The 19,447-nt window shown below is 51.9% G+C and overlaps 1 protein-coding gene across 1 annotated transcript; it reads left to right on the top strand.

Annotated features, from left to right (window-relative positions):
• Positions 1–3,756: 3,756 nt before the first annotated feature.
• LOC128848111 (zinc finger protein 665-like) lies at positions 3,757–8,815 on the top strand. Its single transcript, XM_054047893.1, has 3 exons — positions 3,757–3,883; positions 4,465–4,578; positions 4,820–8,815. Exons 1-3 carry the CDS (start codon positions 3,757–3,759, stop codon positions 6,601–6,603), a joined length of 2,025 nt encoding a protein of 674 aa, XP_053903868.1. The 3' UTR covers positions 6,604–8,815.
• The last annotated feature ends 10,632 nt before the right edge of the window (positions 8,816–19,447 follow it).

Genomic DNA, 19,447 nt, shown 5'->3' with positions numbered 1-19,447 from the left:
TTTAGTATATACAATCTAAAGGTTTATTTACAGAAAGAAAGAAAGAGGCCCAGGGCAGGTTGGGGGATTAGCAGGGGACCTTGTGCTGGCAGCAGAGGTCGGGCCCACTCCCGCACTCACTGGTGTTGGGTGTGATTTGTTATACTCTTATAGCTTATTCAAATATGTGTATGTTAAACTCAATATGTAATTTGTAAGGACAGAGCAGCAATTCAAAATGGAGTCTGAACCACCATTTTGTAAACTCCATCTTGTGACCCCCTTTGTGCCTGTCTTCCTGGCCTAGATCATCCTTCATCAAACTGTTTTTTCCCGCCACTGGCAGTGGTGGGAAAAGGAAGAAACCGGCCCCAGCCCATTCCCCCCCATCTGCCCCCCAGCTCCCAGACACATTGCTTGGGGGAGGGTGTTTGGAGGATGGTGTGGGACGGGGAGAGCAGAGTTGGGAAGAGGCGGGGTGGGGGCAGCCTGAGATGGAGATGAGGGGAGGGTTGTCCCAGGCCCCATATCCCCCTAGGGATGGCCCTGGAAAGAAAGAAAGAAAGTTAAAATTGGTTAAAGGAATCAAATACATACAATAATTGCAAAGTTCTTGGTTCAGGTTTGTAGCAGTGATGGAATAAACCACTGTCTTAAATCAAGTTTCTGGTTGCTTCCAAATCTTTGGAAGGTCCTCCATTCCCCGGTTCGAATGCTCCCCTTCGTATAAGTGCATAGTCCAGAGGTTTGAGCAGGAAAGAGGCCAGAGCAGGAAAGGGGCCAGATGGAGGTGATTCCAAACATTCCATGGCCTTTTATAGCTTCTGCCATGTGGAGGGAATCCCATTGTCCTTTCTGTGGAATGTGACAGGTGAAGATGGAGTATGGAGTCACATGTCCGTGCATTATTTTGCTTAATCACAGCAGAAGCTATTCTCCACACTCTAGTTTGAACGTTCACAGGAAAGTCCATTAGATGCAGCTGCGTGTCTTTCTTGTGACTACCTGTACCTTGATGGACCATTCAACTTGAATAGTCCTTTCACAATGTGCTGGCTAAATACCTCACCGGTCTTACCACAGAGGCCAACATTTGAAATACAGGTGTGTGGCTAATATTCATATCTTCAGATAGAGAAATGATACATGCGAACAAATAGCATCATCATATTCAGCCTCCCCTTTTCTGCTCCCCCCCTCCCTGGAGCCCCTGGCCATTCTGGACTGGGAGCTCCTCCTGTCTGCTGTGCGTTTGAAGTCAGGGGATCACTCCCCACCTGGGTACCGGTCTCCAATGAGCTGGGGTGACGGCACAGGGGGAATCTGTGGGTGCTGCAGCCTCTGTGGGTCTGGAGCTGCTGGCAGCTGCTTGTGTCTGAACAGGCCTTCAGGTTCCTAACGCTGAATGGTTTCTTAAAGAGACAGTGCGCTCCCACACTCACTCAGCCACACACACACTCCCCCCCCCCCCCCCAAAAAACATAACACCAGGGCTCCCTGCACCCAGGTTACTTCCCACCTGGGCTGTCTATGAGGCAACAGCAGCTGTTGCTCTTCTGCCCTCTGGGGAAAGTGACCTGGATGCAGAGACACCTGACGGGGCTCCTGACTCCCCCGCCCCACAGCCCCCTAGGGGTGCACAGGGTGGAGAAGCAGCCGTCCAGCCAGGCAGCCAGCAGCAATGCCAGCTGCCTTAGACATCCAGGTCAGTTTCCCCACGTGGGTGCAGGAGGCGGATGTGGGGTTGGCGTGAGGGAGACTCACAGTGCAAGGGTTGGGGTGCAGGAGGGGAATGCAGGGACTGGGGTGAGGGGGCACGCACGGTGCATGGGGGAGGGGTACAGGCATTGGGGTAGAGGGGGAAAAGTGCAGGGGTTATCGGTACAGGAAAGGGAAGGGCTTGGGGTGAAGGGGGCATGCACAAAGCAGGGGTTGTGATGAAGGGGGCACGGTACAGGAGGGGACAGGTGCAGAAGGAGCAGGGGTTAGTGGGGAGCCACTGCAGCCAAAGTTTGCCTTGGTGTCATTTTCCGGAGTGCAAGCCGATGGGTGTAACAGGAGCCAGACACAGAGATGCTGCAGCGCGATGGGTTGATCGCTAGGACCCAGGAGCAGCTGGGAGGCGGCTCTGGGGCAGCGATCGCTGGGCTCAGGCCCGGCAGCAGGAAGTGACTCGCAGCCGCTGCGGGGACTCTGGCTCCAGGCTCCTGGCGAGATCCCCGAGCCCCGGCGGCTGGTGCTGGGAGCCCGGAGCCCGGGCTGCAGCCGGGAGAGGGGAATCTCCAGCAGGGCCCTTCCCGCTGCTCCCCAGGAGCCTCTCCCAGGGCAGAGCCCCCAGCCCGGCCAGGCCCCTTCCCGGCCCGGCCCCTGCCCCAGGGGGCCCCGCTCGGAGGAAAGGTGAGAGAGACCCGCCCCCCCCCGTCACCCCCGGGCTGCAGGGGGAGGAGGATAAAGAGGGGCAGGGGGTCAGGGCAGGTGGGGGGAGCGGGGTGGGGGAAGGAGGCGGGTGCTGGGGATGCGGGGGGCAGGCTGGGATGGGGGCCGGGGTGCACTGAAGGGAAGATGGGGCGATGCGGAGGGATCGGGGGGGTTGTGGGGCTGAGGGGAGCGAGGCTGGAATGGGGGATAATGTGAGTGGGGTGCACTGCGAGGGAAGGGGGGTGTGGAGAGACTTGCGGGGGACACAGGCAAAAACCCAGCCCCCCCACACCCTGCTCCCAGCGTGTTATTATTGTCAGACACACCCGTGCTGGTGGGGTCTGTGTCTCATGAGTTTTGGGGCCGCCCAGGGCCCTGGTGTGATTTCTGGGCAGGATTCACATCTCAGCCACACCGGAGTCACTGCTGCTTTGGGCAGGCAGGGAGTGTGGATGGGCCAATGGGATCAGCCTCTGCCTGCCTGTCCTTGGGGGCTGCTGCAGGAGTCCAGGGCAGCTCATTCTTTAGAGGGCTCCTGCTGCTCCTAAGGGAGAGGGGTTTACACGGCAGTGTGGGGAAATCCCCCAAAGTGGCCCCTTTAGTTCTGCTTTTTTCTTAGCTTTTGGATCAGAGATACTGTTACTGGGAGGGTCTGAAGAGTCGCTGGGGGGGAGAGCGGGGGGAGGAAGCAGGGTGTGACATGGATTCCAGCCCCTTTTGTAACCTCCCCCATCGCCCCTCTCGCCCCGACAGGCTGAGGAATCACGTCCACGTTTCTCTCCAGATGGGCCCGTCTTCCAGGACACAGGGAAGGGAAATGTCTGTGATGGAGCCAGCTCAGGTAGGGGATTTTCAGGGAGCTCCTGGGCGGGGGTAGGGAGGAGACAGGATGTGATAAACCTGCTGATTTTCTGAGTGGGCCCATTGGTGACGGGGGAGGGGAGATGGGACATTCCCCCATTTCTCAAACAGGATACAACCCCCTTGCACAGGGCTGGGAACATTTTCAAGGCTCCCAGTGCTGGAGTGAGACCCCGTTAGCCTGAGGCTGCTGTGAAATATGAAGGGAAGTGTTGGGATTCCTGTCTCTGGCTCAGAGCTCTGCTTTCCGTATCAGCCTGTGTCTGATAGGCATGTGGGAAACGAGAAGACCCTGCCCTGCTCCGTGTCCTGGGGAGGACAAGGAGCTCTCACCTTCTTCCCACCCCTGAAGTCTCCTGGCTGCTCTGAGCAGGGTTGGGGTGGGATTCTGCTACTCTGGCCCTCCCAGAGCTTCTATTTCTTTATCCTTCCTCCCTCGTGACTAGTGGGATTGTGGCTGGATCAGCAGGTAATGAGTGGGGGCTTTTGGTGTTCCAGATGCCGGTGACCTTCGAGGAGGTGGCTGTGTATTTCACCCAGGGGCAGGGGGCTCTGCTGGACCCCGCTCAGAGAGCCCTCTACAGGGACGTCATGCAGGAGAACTATGAGATGGTGACCTCGCTTGGTAAGGGATTCCCGTCCCCTCAGATACTAGAAGCCGTGGGGTCTGCGTGTCTGAATCTGGTCAGGTTCTTCCCTGGTGAGTTAGATCAGAGGCGAATGGGTTCCATAATGCACAGCTGCCGTGTGAGAGAGACTTGCATCTCCGTGCCCTCTCCAGTGGCACATGGGTGTCAAAACCCAATGGACAAGCTAAACCATGCCCACCCCTCCAGCTTTCAAAGGGACATAAATCCTGCATTGTCCTGTCTGTGTTGTTTCTCGGCTGCACACACAATCCCTGTTCACCTCCCTCCTTGGGAATAGCTCCAGCCATGAGGAGGGCTCTGGGCTCTGCAGGTTTAGAAAGAGGCAGGGGTTTAAGTGCAGAGCTGTGTGTGAGTCAGCAAGGCCCCCAGAGCGCACAGATCCTGGGAACGCCTAGTAAGGGACAACTTCCTCTGTGCGAGGGGGCTCAGTGACCATGTTCCCGTCCTCCTGGATTCCACGTTCCTCCAGCAGAGCACAGGGACTGGTTCCAATCACGGAATGTCCTTTCTGACAAATACTCCACCCTGATCTGATCTGATTTCACCCTCTGCACAGGATTTCCCATTCCCAAACCTGAGCTGATCGCCCGGTTAGAACGAGGGGATGAGCCATGGGTGCCTGATCTCCAGGCCTGCAAGGAAAGAAGGCTTCTGAGATGCACCCGCACAGGTGAGGACTGACACAGAAACCATCTAGGAAATGAAGGAAAAAGTCATCAGATATAGCTCACGCCATTCCACCCAGCCTCTTATCTGCAGGAGTTTGCTTCCCAGCTTTCCTTCCCTGTGAGTGTTTGGGTGGGATGTGGAGGTGGAGTCCAATTGCTCGGTCTTTGGGTTGGGTTTTCCCGTTGTACTGTTCCTCTTTCTCCCCAGCACAATGACTCCTGTTTGGATTGTGTCTCTCCCAGCAGGTGCTGAACGAGGGAGTGAGAATGAGGATGGGAATCATCATGACGAAGTTCCCGGGGAAGTGGAACCGCAGGGGATCTTTGTAGGAAGAGCTGAAGGAAATTTTTCCCAGTGCTTGGAGCAGGCAGAAGCCTGGGGAAGTTGGCACAGGTCAGAGAGGCTTCTGGGAAACCACCCAGGGAAGGAAGTGGATGAATCTATTAACGGTGGGGGAGGAGAGGAGGATCCCAGAGCGCCGCCGACAAATCCCAAGCAAGAGACACCATGGCACTACCTTCAGTGTGGGAAAGGATTCATTTTGAGATCACAGTTTGTGACACGTCAGACAATCCATACTGGAGAGAAACCCCTTCAATGCTTGGACCACGGGGAAAGCTTCAATAAGCTCTCAGATCTTAATAATCATGGGACAAGTCATACTGGAGAGAAAACCGCTCAATCCCTCAAGTGTGGGAAATCTTTCACTTCGAAGACACAAATAATTAGATATCAGTTAAACCACACAGGGGAGAGACCCCATAAGTGCTTGGACTGTGGGAAAAGTTTCATAAGAAAGTCAACCCTTGTTGAACATCAGGCATTACACACAGGAGCAAGACCCCACAGCTGCTTGGACTGTGGGAAAAGTTTCATACAGAGGTCACACCTAGTTCATCATGAGGCAATCCACACAGGAGACAGACCCCACAAGTGCTTGGATTGTGGGAAAAGTTTCATAAGAAAGTCAACCCTTGTTGAACATCAGGCATTACACACAGGAGCGAGACCCCACAGGTGCTTGGACTGTGGGAAAAGTTTCATACAGAGGTCACACCTAGTTCGTCATGAGGCAATCCACAAAGGAGAGAGACCCCACAAGTGCTTGGACTGTGGGAAAAGTTTCACACAGTGGTCATACCTTGTTAAACATCAGGCATTACACACAGGAGAAAGACCCCACAAGTGTTTGGACTGTGGGAAAAGTTTCATACAGAGGTCAAACCTAGTTCGTCATGAGGCAATCCACAGAGGAGAGAGACCTCACAAGTGCTTGGACTGTGGGAAAAATTTCATAAGAAGGTCACATCTTGTTAAACATCAGGCATTACACACAGGAGAAAGACCCCACAAGTGCTTGGACTGTGGGAAAAGTTTCATACAGAGGTCAAACCTAGTTCGTCATGAGGCATTACACACAGGAGAGAGACCCCACAAGTGCTTGGACTGTGGGAAAAATTTCATAAGAAGGTCACACCTTGTTAAACATCAGGCATTACACACAGGAGAAAGACCTCACAAGTGCTTGGACTGTGGGAAAAGTTTCATACAGAGGACACACCTAGTTTATCATCAGGCAATCCATACAGGAGAGAGACCGAACAAGTGCTTGGACTGTGGGAAAAGTTTCATAAAAAGGTCACACCTTGTTCAACATCAGGTAATCCACACAGGAGATAGACCCCACAAATGCTTGGACTGTGGGAAATGTTTCACAGTGAGGTCAAACCTTGTTCAACATCAGGCAATCCACACAGGAGCGAGACCCCACAAGTGCTTGGACTGTGGGAAAGATTACATACGAAGGTCAGACCTTATTAAACATCAGGCATTACACACAGGAGAGAAACCCCACAAATGCTTGGACTGTGGGAAATGTTTCACAGTGAGATCAAACCTTGTTCAACATCAGGCAATCCACACAGGAGTGAGACCCCACAAGTGCTTGGACTGTGGGAAAGATTACATACGGAGGTCTGACCTCATTAAACATGGAAGAATCCACACAGGATCTAAACTTCTGTGAAACATGGCATGAAAGGGTTAAGCAACTTCTATGTAATTGACTCAGATTCAACTTTTAGAGAGAGATTTTAAAAATGTGTCCACCTTAGATAAGCTAGAGTTTGAAATGTAAATGTGTATTTTTAAAGACTCGGAAGAAGAGGGCACGTTATTTCTGAGTAACCTAATTGCCTTCTATGACAAGATAACTGGCTCTGTGGATGAGGGGAAAGCAGTGGATGTGTTAGTCCTTGACTTTAGCAAAGCTTTTGATATGATCTCCTACAGTATGTTTGCCAGCAAGTTAAAGAAGTATGGGCTGGGTGAATGGACGATAAAGTGGATAGAAAGCTGGCTAGATCGTCGTGCTCAACGCGTAGTGATCAATGGCTCCATGTCATGTTGGCAGCCGATATCAAGTGGAGTGCCCCAAGGGTCGGTCCTGGGGACGGTTTTGTTCAATATCTTCATTAATGATCTGGAGGATGACGTGAACTGCACCCTCAGCAAGTTTGCAGATGACACTAAACTGGGAGAACTGGTAGATACGCTGGAGGGTAAGGATAGGATACAGAGGGATGTAGACAAATTAGAGGATTGGGCCAAAATAAATCTGATGAAGTTCAAGTGGAGAGTCCTTCACTTAGGATGAAAGAATCCCATTCACTGTTACAGACTAGGGACCGAATGGCTAGGCAGCAGTTCTGGAGAAAAGAACCTAGGGGTTACAGTGGATGAGAAGCTGGATATAAGTCAACAGTGTGCCATTGTTGCCAAGAAAGCTAATGGCATTTTGGACTGTATAAGTAGGGGCATTGCCAGCAGATCGAGGGACGTGATCGTTCCCCTCTATTGGACATCGGTGAGACCTCATCTGGAGTACTGTGTTCAGGTTTGGGCCCCACACTACAAGAAGGATGTGGAAAAATTATGAGGAGAGCCTGAGGGAACTGGGATTGTTTAGTCTACAGAAGAGAAGAAAGAGGGGGGATTTGGTAGCTGCTTTCAACTACCTGAAAAGGGGTTCCAAAGAGGATGGATCTAGACTGTTCTCAGTGGAACCAGATGATAGTTGTCTAAACTGCTCTCAAAAATCTCCAGTGAAGGAGATTCCACAACCTCCGTAGGCAATTTATTCCAGTGTCTAACCACCCTGACAGATAATAGTTTTCAAGTACCTAAAATGTTGCTAAGGAGGACGGAGAAAAATAATTCTCCTTAACCTCTAAGGATAGAACAAGAAGCAATGGACTTACATTTCAGCAAGGGAGGTTTAGGTTGGACATTAGGAAAACGTTCCTAACTGTCAGGGTGGTTAAACACTGGAATAAATTGCCTAGGGTGGTTGTGGAATCTCCATCTCTGGAGATATTTAAGAGTAGGTTAGATAAATGTCTATCAGGGATGGTCTAGACAGTCTTTGATCCTGCCATGAGGGCAGGGGACTGGACTCGGTGACCTCTCGAGGTCCCTTCCAGCCCTAGAATCTATGAATCTATTTACCTCAGACCATTTCTCCAGTTTGTCCAGATCATTTGGAATTTTCATCCTATTCTCCAAAGCTCTTGTGACCTCTCCCAGCTTGGTATCATCTGCAAACGTTATAAGTGTACTCTCTATGCTATTATCTAAATAATTGATGAAGCCATTGAAAAGAACTGGACACAGAACTGATCCCTGCAGGACCCCACTCGTTATGCCCTTCCAGCATGACCATTGATAACTACTCTCCTGGAACGGTTATCCAACCAGTTGTTCACCCACCATATAGTAGCTGTATTTTCCTTTCTTTTGTTTAGGGTAGATCAAAGTGATTGTTAAATATATCTGAGTGTATTTGTTGTTTAAACTTCCTGGCAACTAATTGGATGTTACTTGCATTGTTTTCACTTATCTATATCCTGTTATAATGTAGTAGTGAATATTTCCATTGTGTATACCCTGTAACTAAATAACCCATCAAATGAGGAAGAAGCCTAGTGGAATGCAAATGAAGAACTTTAACATGATATCAGACACCTCTGTGTTCCTGGGGAACCAGGGAACCAGCTACCACCATCATCGGGGAACCCTGACCAGTTCAAGCCTCATGGAGTGGGTGAGATCCCCCCCTCTTTTTCTCTCTCTGTTTTCCTTTCTACCTTAGGTATTAGCCTTTAATCATGTATGTTAGGTTGGTTTAGTCCTCCTTGTGTAGTTATAACTATTATTCAATAAATAACTTCTATGGTTCAGTTGGTTGCTTCTCTCTCTCTTGCTGAACTTTACTCATTTGTGGTTTTAGCTTCCCCCATTCACTCTACAGCAACGCTTCTTTTACCTAAGCTAAAGATCCCTGCAGCGCCCAAAATCCTATGGGGTTTGCTCATCAAGTAGGTTACTGCCAGTACAATTGTGTTGCGGGAGTGGGGATAGGGACGTGCTGAATCTGGGATGCATAAGGGTAACAGCTTGAAAGTGCTGCTTGACCCAGTCCATGGAGCCCAGGGGCATATAAGGAGAGACAGCTTGAAAGTGCTGCTTCCTCCAGCCCAGTGAGTCCAGAGACATATAAGGGGTCAGCTTGACAGTGCTGATTGACCCGGTCCGCTCAGACTTGCTCTGTTAATGTACGTGTGGGTGTGTTCATCTGGTTCTGGGGCGGGTGTAACCCAACCCTAGGTCCTGCAGGATAGCTCCATTGGGAGGGGACTTGCAGAAGGGAGAAGTAGAGCTCCATATGAACACACAAGTGACACAAGCAGTACATCGACAGGATTACAGAACCCCCTTCCCCAGAGGAGTAACCCGAATAAATGAGCATACCCCAAAGTAATGGGCACATCTGGTAACAAATTGGTGAGAGGCACGTGACTCTAATCACGTGGTAATTGTTGAGTAGTTGCTGTGGAGTGGGGAAACTGAGGCACAGACCTGAGTAAGCTTTCTGTTCCTTTTTCAGACCAAGCTCCTTTAGCAAGGTCTCTCTCTCATAGACTATTTGGTAACCTTCTGTTAAGAATTGTGCTTAGAATACCTGTAGAACTGTGAAATAAGGACTTAAGAGTAGTGCCTTCAAAGTAAAGGTGTTAGAAAGAGCTGTTGGTGGGGATCATTAGTGAAATAAGGAAATAAAGATGGCTGAAAAAGACCTTTCTGCTGCTCACTTGAGACAGGAGAAAACTGACAGGTTAGAGAGATGGGTAATGAAGAAGGGGAAATGCCCCTGGGAAAGGGGGTGTTTTAAGGGTGAGAATCCCCTGACTGAAGCTAGTCTGAGCTTGGAACAATATTGCACAACCTTTAAGCCACGTGGTAGTGCAAAGGACGCAGCTGCTGCATGGGCATTATTTGATGCATGTCTGGACATGGTTGAAATGGTAAAGAGAGGGCAGGAATTAGAGCTGGAGAAAAAGCAGTTACAACAACGTTTGAATAAATGTGAGACAGACGGGTGTGAGTTGATAGCAGAAAAGCTCAGAACGGTGACTGTACTTAGAGATATACAGGAGGAGAGGGACAAGGCCAGCAGAATGCAGAACAGTAGAGGAAAGAGTTAACACACACAAAAGTTCTGTTAGAAGAAGCAAGAGCAGCAACTGGCTTCTTGGCAGAAGAGAACAGGGCAGCAAAGGCAGCAGCAGACCATCAGCAGTGTGAGGCAAAAATTAGTAAATTGTGTGCCCGACTTAGTGCCCATAAGGGGGTGGTAGCAGCTGTAAGGTTGAGAGAAGATTGTGATTTAGAGCCCCCTGGGAAAACAAAGATACCCCCGATGCTGTCCCCCAAAACCCATTTAACCCCGATTGGCCACACAGGCATACTGTTGCCCCTGTTTCCACAAGGGAGGTTAAGCGCATAGTTGCAGGAGCTGATCTTCCCACAACAGAGCTGGTCACGGATGTAGTAAGGTGGTCTCCTAGTCAAGCCAAGGCTATTGCTGAGAGACTGGGGCCACTGAACCGTGACACAGCCGTTGCATGGTTGGCCCGTGTTTGGCAAATGTACCCCTCTGCTGCTGGCATGGACTTAACCCAACTGGCTCAGTTATGCGCCTCTCCTTGTGATGCAGATGCTCTCTCCGATTCATTACCCCAGACGGAAGAGAATGGGATTATCACTTTCCAGTATCAGGGACATGAATTAGTACACAGCACTTATGCAGGACTAAATTCTCAGACAAAATTGACCATGGGGACTGTGGATTTAGAACACCTAACCTGGAGTAAACTAGTGGCAAAAATCAAACAGGCAGGAGATTTGCTGCGAGAAACTGGTGTCTTAAAAAGACAAGTCAGCAAAAAGACTACCTCAGAGCCCGTGCAGGCTATCACATTTACAAATAATGGTCCTCACTCTGCCAGGCACCCTCCCAATCTTAATTTCCCTACCTCCCACAACCCTGGGCAGCGTTGAACCAAGGAGACACTTAGGAACATGATTTGGAAGGAGTTGGTGAATTTAGGAGAGGATATGGGAAAATATGATCGCCAACCCCTCAGCATCCTGATTAATGTTTTGTCTCAGGTCATGGGGAAAATGGAGTTAATGCAGGGAGCTCCCCCACAACCCACTGCCCCGGTACGGAGTCCATCTCCCACATCCATTCCCCTGTCAAAGCCAGATCCCTGCCCCCTCTTCTGAGTGGAGGCTCTGGGAGTCTGACGATCAGTAGGGGTGCCCGGTTCCCCATGGGCCTCCCCAGCTGATCTCAAGACGTCAGTGCGACATATGGAGGAGACCCACTGTGAGGGCTACAGCCAGGGCCATCCTTAGGATTTATGGTGCCCTAGGCGGGATTATTAAACTGGTGCCCCTGTGCCTGACTTGCTCTTAACAACACAAACATAAGCTTACAGTATTGGAAAACTTGCCACATGCACGTTATTAAACCCAGTTTAACTTAATTAAGCCCACTGTGATGCTGATGGACTAGCACTAAACGAGTAGCGCTATAGAAAAAATTCTGATTTGCCAGAATGATGCAAATAATATAATTTTTTTAATTTGTCAACATTTGATTGGAAATTGATATGAAGAGGTATTGAAACAAGGAGTTGTTTTTAATTCAAAGCAATCTTTCTGGCTTTTTTGGGCTGCAAAAGCAGTAATAATGTCATTGTATGACAAAGACAAAGTGATGTCTTGTTCGATTGCAGGAATAGCAAGACCAGTCAAGCATTCCTGACTCACTGTAGAACGCAGAGAGTTTGTAATGAGCTTTAGTTTTGAGAAACTCCGTTCTCCTGATGCTGCTGGTACAGGAATTGTCGGTAGAATACGAGTGGCAACGTACACATTAGGATATATGTCAACAAGTTTTGCTGGTATGAATAAACTGTACAATGTCCATCACCGATTTTGCATGTGGCAACATTGGTTGCCGTATACTCAAATCTTCGTTCAGTTCAAGTCCATTTAAATCAAAACTATCACCGTGCTTCAGGAGGCTCTCTAGGTTCTTGCGCTGTGACCTTGAGCTAGTGTGAAGACACCGCACAAGGCGCTCCGCCCTGACTGAGACACGGTAGAGTCGGAAACCCAGGTCATTTTTACAAAGCCACTTTTTAGTTTTAAATGTATCGTGGGCATCAGTCTTAATGTCAGTTACAACTCTAGATCAACCTTCTACTGTAAATAGATCAATGGCATTATCCAGTTTAATAAGCTGGGTTTCCAAGCAGTGGGGAAATATAATCCCTAGTTTTACTCCTAGGTAAAGCACAAAGTGACCAGAATGAAGTCAGCACAGAATCATCTCATCTAGATTAAGGCAGCACAGAAATGTTACAGAAAGCCTATTGTGCCTCATTTTTCTTTGGAAAGATGCGAGCCATAGCAGCACATTTTGGGCACTGCCAGAAAGACAGGATAAATCACTGCCTCTAAAGTTCCATCAAAAACTGACATTTTCACAGCTCTAGCATGATCTGCTACACAGATTCTTCACAAGGAAGTGTCCCTGGCCTTTTTAACTCGTATTAACCATGTATTGACTTTATGAAAGTTGGACAAAACATTGTGAAAACGTAGGACATTGGCTGCCCAACCTCTGGGCTGGCAAAAGCTATCCTGACTCACTGGGAAAAAAAGCAAGAGAATCTTAGTACAACAGATGGTCACTCTATACCAGGGGTCGGCAACCTTTCAGAAGTGGTGTGCCAAGTTCACTGTCATTTAAGGTTTCCCATGCCAGTAATACATTTTAACATTTGTAGAAGGTCTCTCTCTATGTCTATATTATATAAATAAACTATTGTTGTATTTAAAGTAAATAAGGTTTTTAAAATATTTAAGAAGCTTCATTTAAAATCAAATTAAAATGCAGATCTTATCAGTTTAGTGTGCTCCTTGCCTGGGATCCTTCTCTGGGGTTCCAGCCACCAGCCCCGCTCAGCCCACTGCCGGTCTGGGGTCCAGCTACTGGCCCTACTCAACCCACTGCCAGTCTGGGGTCCAGCTACTGGCCCTACTCAGCCCACTGCCGGTCTGGGATTCCGTTCACTCAGCCGGCAGCAGGCTGAGCAGGGCCGGCGGGGGGCTGAGCGGGACCGGCGGGGGGGCTGAGTGGCTCAGTCCATTGCCAGTCTTGGGTGCCAGCAGCACTCAGCCTGCTGCCGCTCTGGGTTTCCGGCTGCTGGTACCTTGCCAGTCGGGGTCCCAGCCGCTGGCCCCGCTCAGCCTGCCGCCGGCCCCACTCAGCCCCCCACTGGCCCCGCTCAGTCCGCTGCCGGCTGAGTGAATGGAACCCCAGGCCGGCAGCGGGTTGAGTGGCTCAGACGGGGTCTCAGCCGCCGGCCTGCTCAGCCCGTTGCCAGCCTGGGGTTCCTTGGGGGTCCCCAGGCCAGCTGCAGGCGCTGAGTGGGGCCGGCGGGGCCGGGACCCCGGCTGGCAATGGGGCAGCAGCCGGAACCCCAGAGCGGCGGTGGGCTGAGCCGCTCAGCCCGCCGCGGCGTGCCATCAAAAATCAGCTTGTGTGCCACCTTTGGCACGTATGCCGTAGGTTGCCGACCCCTGCTCTATAGACTAGTAAGGGGATGAGCATATTACAGTTGTCGGAGGCTCTATTTAGCAGTAACAGGGCTATAGGAAAGTCAGTCAACATTTTTTGTTTCTCTGATGAAAACTGGCCCACTCCCTGCCCCAAACCAAACCTGTCACAAATAATTGTCAACAACTTAATTTTCTGTTTTTGGCCAAGATATTGATTTAAAAAAATATATTGAAATTGAATTCAGGGATTGTTAGCAAGCATTTTTGGCAAACAAAGTTGTTAAATGACAATCTAAATGGCAACACAGTACTGCTTTCATGCTTGGCTCACCCCCAGCCTGCTGGGCCCACAGCTGCAGTAGAGGAGGAGATCGGTGGAAAACGGCAGGACCCCAAAATCCACCTCTTGGGGTGCAGAGTGGCAACAGCAGGAACAAACCCTCAGGTCCGATCACACGCCAATGGGCACCACCGCCAGCCCCACGGACCATGGTGAAGTTAGCCCAGCATCTGATCTCAGGGACGGGGCACCCATGGAGCCACCGCAGCTCATCCTGCCCTGAGCAGCTCCCCCTGGATGAGATGGATCGCTGCCAGCCCGGGGGAGAGACGCGCTCCCCAGCTAGGGTGACCAGATCCAGATGTCCTGATTTTATAGGGCCAGTCCCGATATTTGGGGCTTTGTCTTATATAGGCACCAATTACCCACACCTAGGGTGACCAGACAGCAAGTGTGAAAAATCAGGACAGGGGGTGGGGGGGTAATAGGAGCTTATATAAGAAAAAGACCCAAAAATCGGGACTGTCCCTATAAAAGTGGGACATCTGCTCACCCTATCCCAACCCCCCGTCCTGATTTTTCACACATGCTATCTGGCTCTCCCCAGCCCAGCCACGCGTGACCATTCCAATCCTGGCTGGCTGCCCAGGAAGTGAGTTACTTTCACTTTCATTCCTCAGCAGGCAGCCAGCCTCCCCCCCCCCCCAACCCCTCACCCAACCCAGCCCTGCCGGAGGGGAGGGGAGAGAGAGAGAAGGGTGCTCCTTGGGGGGGGAGAAAAGGGGAGTGCTCCATGGGGTGTGGGGGGGAGAAGAATGGACGTTATGGGGGACAACCAGGGGCGGCTCCAGGCACCAGCGCAGCAAGCGCCTGCCTGGGGTGCTGTCTGCCGGTCGCCATGAGCATGCCTGCGGGAGGTCCCCCGGTCCCGAGAGGCACCCCTGCTCTTACACACCCCAAATACTCTGTCCAGCACCTCCCAAATACCATCTCCCAGTACACACGCACCCCTCCAGCACCCCAAAATACCCCCTCCCCCCGCAGCAGTGTCCTCTATTACGGAACTTGAAATACGGGTGGGGTCACCCTAGATACAGTTGAATTTTAAAGGCAGGTGTTTCTGTTCTACCTCATGGAGTGACTGCAATGGGGCCAGGCTCTGGAAGTCTCAATGAGCTACAATCCCAGCTGGGTCCCCAGAGGTAGTTCCAGAAGGGCGGGGTGATTCCCTGCACAGCCCGGGCAGAGGCAGCGTTGCCTTTTTCTCTCCCCTCATTCCGAAGGCTTGGCCCGGACCCATGACACAAGGTTGGGTGAGCTGGGTACATGCTGGGAAAAGCCCTGAGGCCCCCCACTCAGGCTGGTGCAGAGAGGGGAGCAGAGCCCGGAGGTCTCCAGCCTGGCTCTCTCTCTCCTTCCCCTCTCCACCTAGTACCTTGTGTACCCCGCTGCGGCTGGGCTGAATCTCGCCCCAGGGGGCCCAGCCGAGGGACACCCCGTCTCTCTCCCGCTCTCCCGGGGTCTCTCTCGGAGTCAGGGTCACCGTCCACTGACGGAAGAGGTGCCTGGCGGTTGCGGGGAGTCTCGCTTGCTCAAGTGGAGATGACTCCGTCCAAGGCAGAGTGGCGCCTGCCAAGTATCAGGAGGTAGCCGTGTTAGTCTGTATCTACAAAAACAACAAGGAGTCTGGTGGCACCTTAAAGACTAACAGATTTATTTGGGCATAAGCTTTCGTGAGTAAAAACCTCACTTCTTCGGATGCATAGAGTGAAAGTTACAGATGCAGGCATTATATACTGACACATGGAGAGCAGGGAGTTACTTCACAAGTGGAGTACCAGTGTTGACAGGGCCAATTCAATCAGGGTGGATGTAGTCCACTCCCAATAATCGATGAGGAGGTGTCAATTCCAGGAGAGGAAAAGCTGCTTCTGTAATGAGCCAGCCACTCCCAGTCCCTATTCAAGCCCAGATTAATAGTGTTGAATTTGCAAATGAATTTTAGTTCTGCTGTTTCTCTTTGAAGTCTGTTTCTGAAGTTTTTTTGTTCAATGATAGTGACTTTTAAATCTGTAATAGAATGACCAGGGAGATTGAAGTGTGACTCGCCCCACACTGCATCCCTCTTGTGATAACCTCTGCACCCCATGTTCACCACTTCTGTAGGGTTATGATATTTTGTGTGCAGTGTGCCTGGTGAGGGATCATTGGAAAACTCATGATCTGCTGAATATTGTGCCACTGAAATGTGTGTGACACCAGTGCATGTAGAATGGTGAGATTTTAATGTATGTTTGTTGCTAGACTGACCATATTCCAGGTGCTCCAAAAGAGGACACTAATGGGGGGTGGGAGCTGACGGGGGGGTGTAGAGTTAGGGGTGCTGGAGGGGGTGCGGTGGGGGTACTCATGAGGTGAGGGCGGTGTTGGCTGCTGTCACAGTGGCAGGGCACTGGCAACAGCTGTCAGTCAGCGCCGACCTGAGGGATGCCTGGGAGTCTGGGCGTGGGTGGGCGGGATCTGGCACCAATCAATAAGCTATGGATGCAGGGCAATTGGCTAGTTGGGAAGGTGACTTATCAGGGATGTTTCTGAGCTTCAGCCCTTGTGCTCTGCAAACACCCCCGGACATTTGCTGTTATGGCAAAACCCGCTCAGCAGGCTCAAAGACGAGGATCTGTCCATAAAGATCCAGACATATGTCAAAGTTTTTGTTACTGAAATATGTGATAGTTCTGGGGATTGTCCCACTCAAACTCCTCAGAGATGACAAAGGACCGACTGTGGGTATTAGAAAACTCTTATCTGGCCGTCCATCACCAACAGGAAGAAAGGGGTAAACAAATACATTTATAATTCACCTGAAGGATGCTTTGGAGCTCACACACACCATGAAGTTGCCTGACCCCATGACTGTTGGCCCCTTACTGAAACTTAGTGTGGGGGGGGGTTGGTTGGCTTCTCCCAGTACCAAAAGACAGGAAGGGCCAATGAGAAATGAAAACCCTCAGACTAGTCCCCAAGGTGAATGGAGAGAGGCCAAGGCACTAGGTCAGCCTCGTTGACAGGACCAGCAGGCCAATGAGGGAGTCAGGTGCCAATTCTCTGTGTGAGCTGGAGCTGCCTGCCAAAGAAGGGCAGAGCTAAGGGGAGAGCAGCAGCCAGAGCTGGGTTGGAGGCAGAGCAGCAGAAGCACTGATGCAGAGGGGTGCTGGGTCTGGAGCAGTCTGGAGCTGGGTGTGGTGAGCAGCTGGGGAGAGCAACGGGGGGACCCTGGGCAGCGTGGGATGACATCATGTTTTCCTTTCCCCCTTCCCATTTTTTCCTTAATTTTTTTTATTACTTGCTATTTAATAAATCGTATTTGTTCTGAACTCAATGCAATTCTGAATGGCGACATCAGGGATGCGTCCGGAGTGAAGAGAGGACCCCAGAGTGCGGATACGACACCCTAGCCTCTGTCCTGAGTGATCACAACAAAATTGGGGATGAAGACCCCGCAGGAATCTTGGGGCCAGCCTTGTCGGGGTTTCAGACACCAGAGTGGAAGGGGAGTCCTTGAGGTCAGGCAGGTCTCCAGGTAAAGGGAGTGGGAGCGAGGACTCAGTTCCTTTTGCTATTCGATTCTATCAGGGTGGTGTATAAGCCCGAAGAGTTCCCCACAATAGTAAGACCGTTTCCCCCGCTTACCTCTGTGCATATTTATTGGTTTCTCCTAAAGTTAGTTAGGATTATAGGGGAAAGTGTCAGAGCGGCCACCAGTGAGAGTTGCTGGCCACACGCTGAGGCCACCAAATTTGGTCGTGAGAATCCCTGGGCTAGATGCTCGTGATGGGCCCTTCTGACCATAGAGCCTGTGAGTGGAACAGGAGCCGGACACAGAGATGCTGCAGCGCGGTGGGTTGATCGCTAGGACCCAGGAGCAGCTGGGAGGCGGCTCTCGGGGGAGCGATCGCTGGGCTTAGGCCCGGCAGCAGGAAGTGACTCGCAGCCGCTGCGGGGACTCTGGCTCCAGGCTCCTGGCGAGATCCCCGAGCCCCGGCGGCTGGTGCTGGGAGCCCGGAGCCCGGGCTGCAGCCGGGAGAGGGGAATCTCCAGCAGGGCCCTTCCCGCTGCTCCCCAGGAGCCTCTCCCAGGGCAGAGCCCCCAGCCCGGCCAGGCCCCTTCCCGGCCCGGCCCCTGCCCCAGGGGGCCCCGCTCGGAGGGAAGGTGAGAGAGACCCGCCCCCCCGTCACCCCCGGGCTGCAGGGGGAGGAGGATAAAGAGGGGCAGGGGGTGAGGGCAGGCGGGGGGAGCGGGGTGGGGGCAGGAGGCGGGTGCTGGGGATGCGGGGGGAGGCTGGGATGGGGGCGGGGAGCACTGAAGAGAAGATGGGGCGATCGGGGGGGGATTGTGGGGCTGATTGGAGCGAGGCTGGAATGGGGGAAGATGTGAGTGGGGGGCACTGCGAGGGAAGCAGGGGTGTGGGGAGACTGGCGGGGGACAGAGGCAAAAACCCATCCCCCCACACCCACACCCTGCTCCCAGTGTGTTATTGTCAGACACACCCGTGCTGGTGGGGTCTGTGTCTCATGAGTTTTGGGGCCGCCCAGGGCCCTGGTGTGATTTCTGGGCAGGATTCACATCTCAGCCACACCGGAGTCACTGCTGCTTTGGGCAGGCAGGGAGTGTGGATGGGCCAATGGGATCAGCCTCTGCCTGCCTGTCCTTGGGGGCTGCTGCAGGAGTCCAGGGCAGCTCATTCTTTAGAGGGCTCCTGCTGCTCCTAAGGGAGAGGAGTTTACACGGCAGTTTGGGGAAATCCCCCAAAGTGACCCCTTTACTTCTGCTTTTTTTCTAGCATTTGGCTCAGAGATACTGTTACTGGGAGGTCTGAAGAGGCGGGGGGGGGAACCGGGGTGTGACATGGACTCCAGCCCCTTTTGTAACCTCCCCAGTTGCGCCTCTCGCCCCGACAGGCTGAGGAATCACGTCCATGTTTCTCTCCAGATGGGCCCGTCTTCCAGGATGCAGGGAAGGGAAATGTCTGTGATGGAGCCAGCTCAGGTAGGGGATTTTCAGGGAGGAGACAGGATGTGATAAACCTGCTGATTTTCTGAGTGGGCCCATTGGTGACGGGGGAGGGGAGATGGGACATTCCCCCATTTCTCAAACAGGATACAACCCCCTTGCACAGGGCTGGGAACATTTTCAAGGCTCCCAGTGCTGGAGTGAGACCCCGTTAGCCTGAGGCTGCTGTGAAATATGAAGGGAAGTGTTGGGATTCCTTCCCTGTCTCTGGCTCAGAACTCTGCTTCCCGTATCAGCCTGTGACTGGCAGGCATGTGGGAAACGAGAAGACCCTGCCCTGCTCTGTGTCCTGGGGAGGACAAGGATCTCTCACCTTCTTCCCATACCCTGAAGCCTCCTGGCTGCTCTGAGCTAGATGGGGGTGGGATTCTGCTACTCTGGCGCTCCCAGAGCTTCCATTTCTTTATCCTTCCTCCCTCATGACTAGTGGGATTGTGGCTGGAGCAGCAGGTAATGAGTGGGGGCTTTTGGTGTTCCAGATGCCGGTGACCTTCGAGGAGGTGGCTGTGTATTTCACCCAGGGGCAGGGGGCTCTGCTGGACCC

Source organism: Malaclemys terrapin, chromosome 13 (genome assembly GCF_027887155.1).
Source record: "Malaclemys terrapin pileata isolate rMalTer1 chromosome 13, rMalTer1.hap1, whole genome shotgun sequence".
NCBI classification, from domain to species: Eukaryota; Metazoa; Chordata; order Testudines; family Emydidae; genus Malaclemys; species Malaclemys terrapin.
This window is presented reverse-complemented; position numbering and strand designations above follow the sequence as displayed.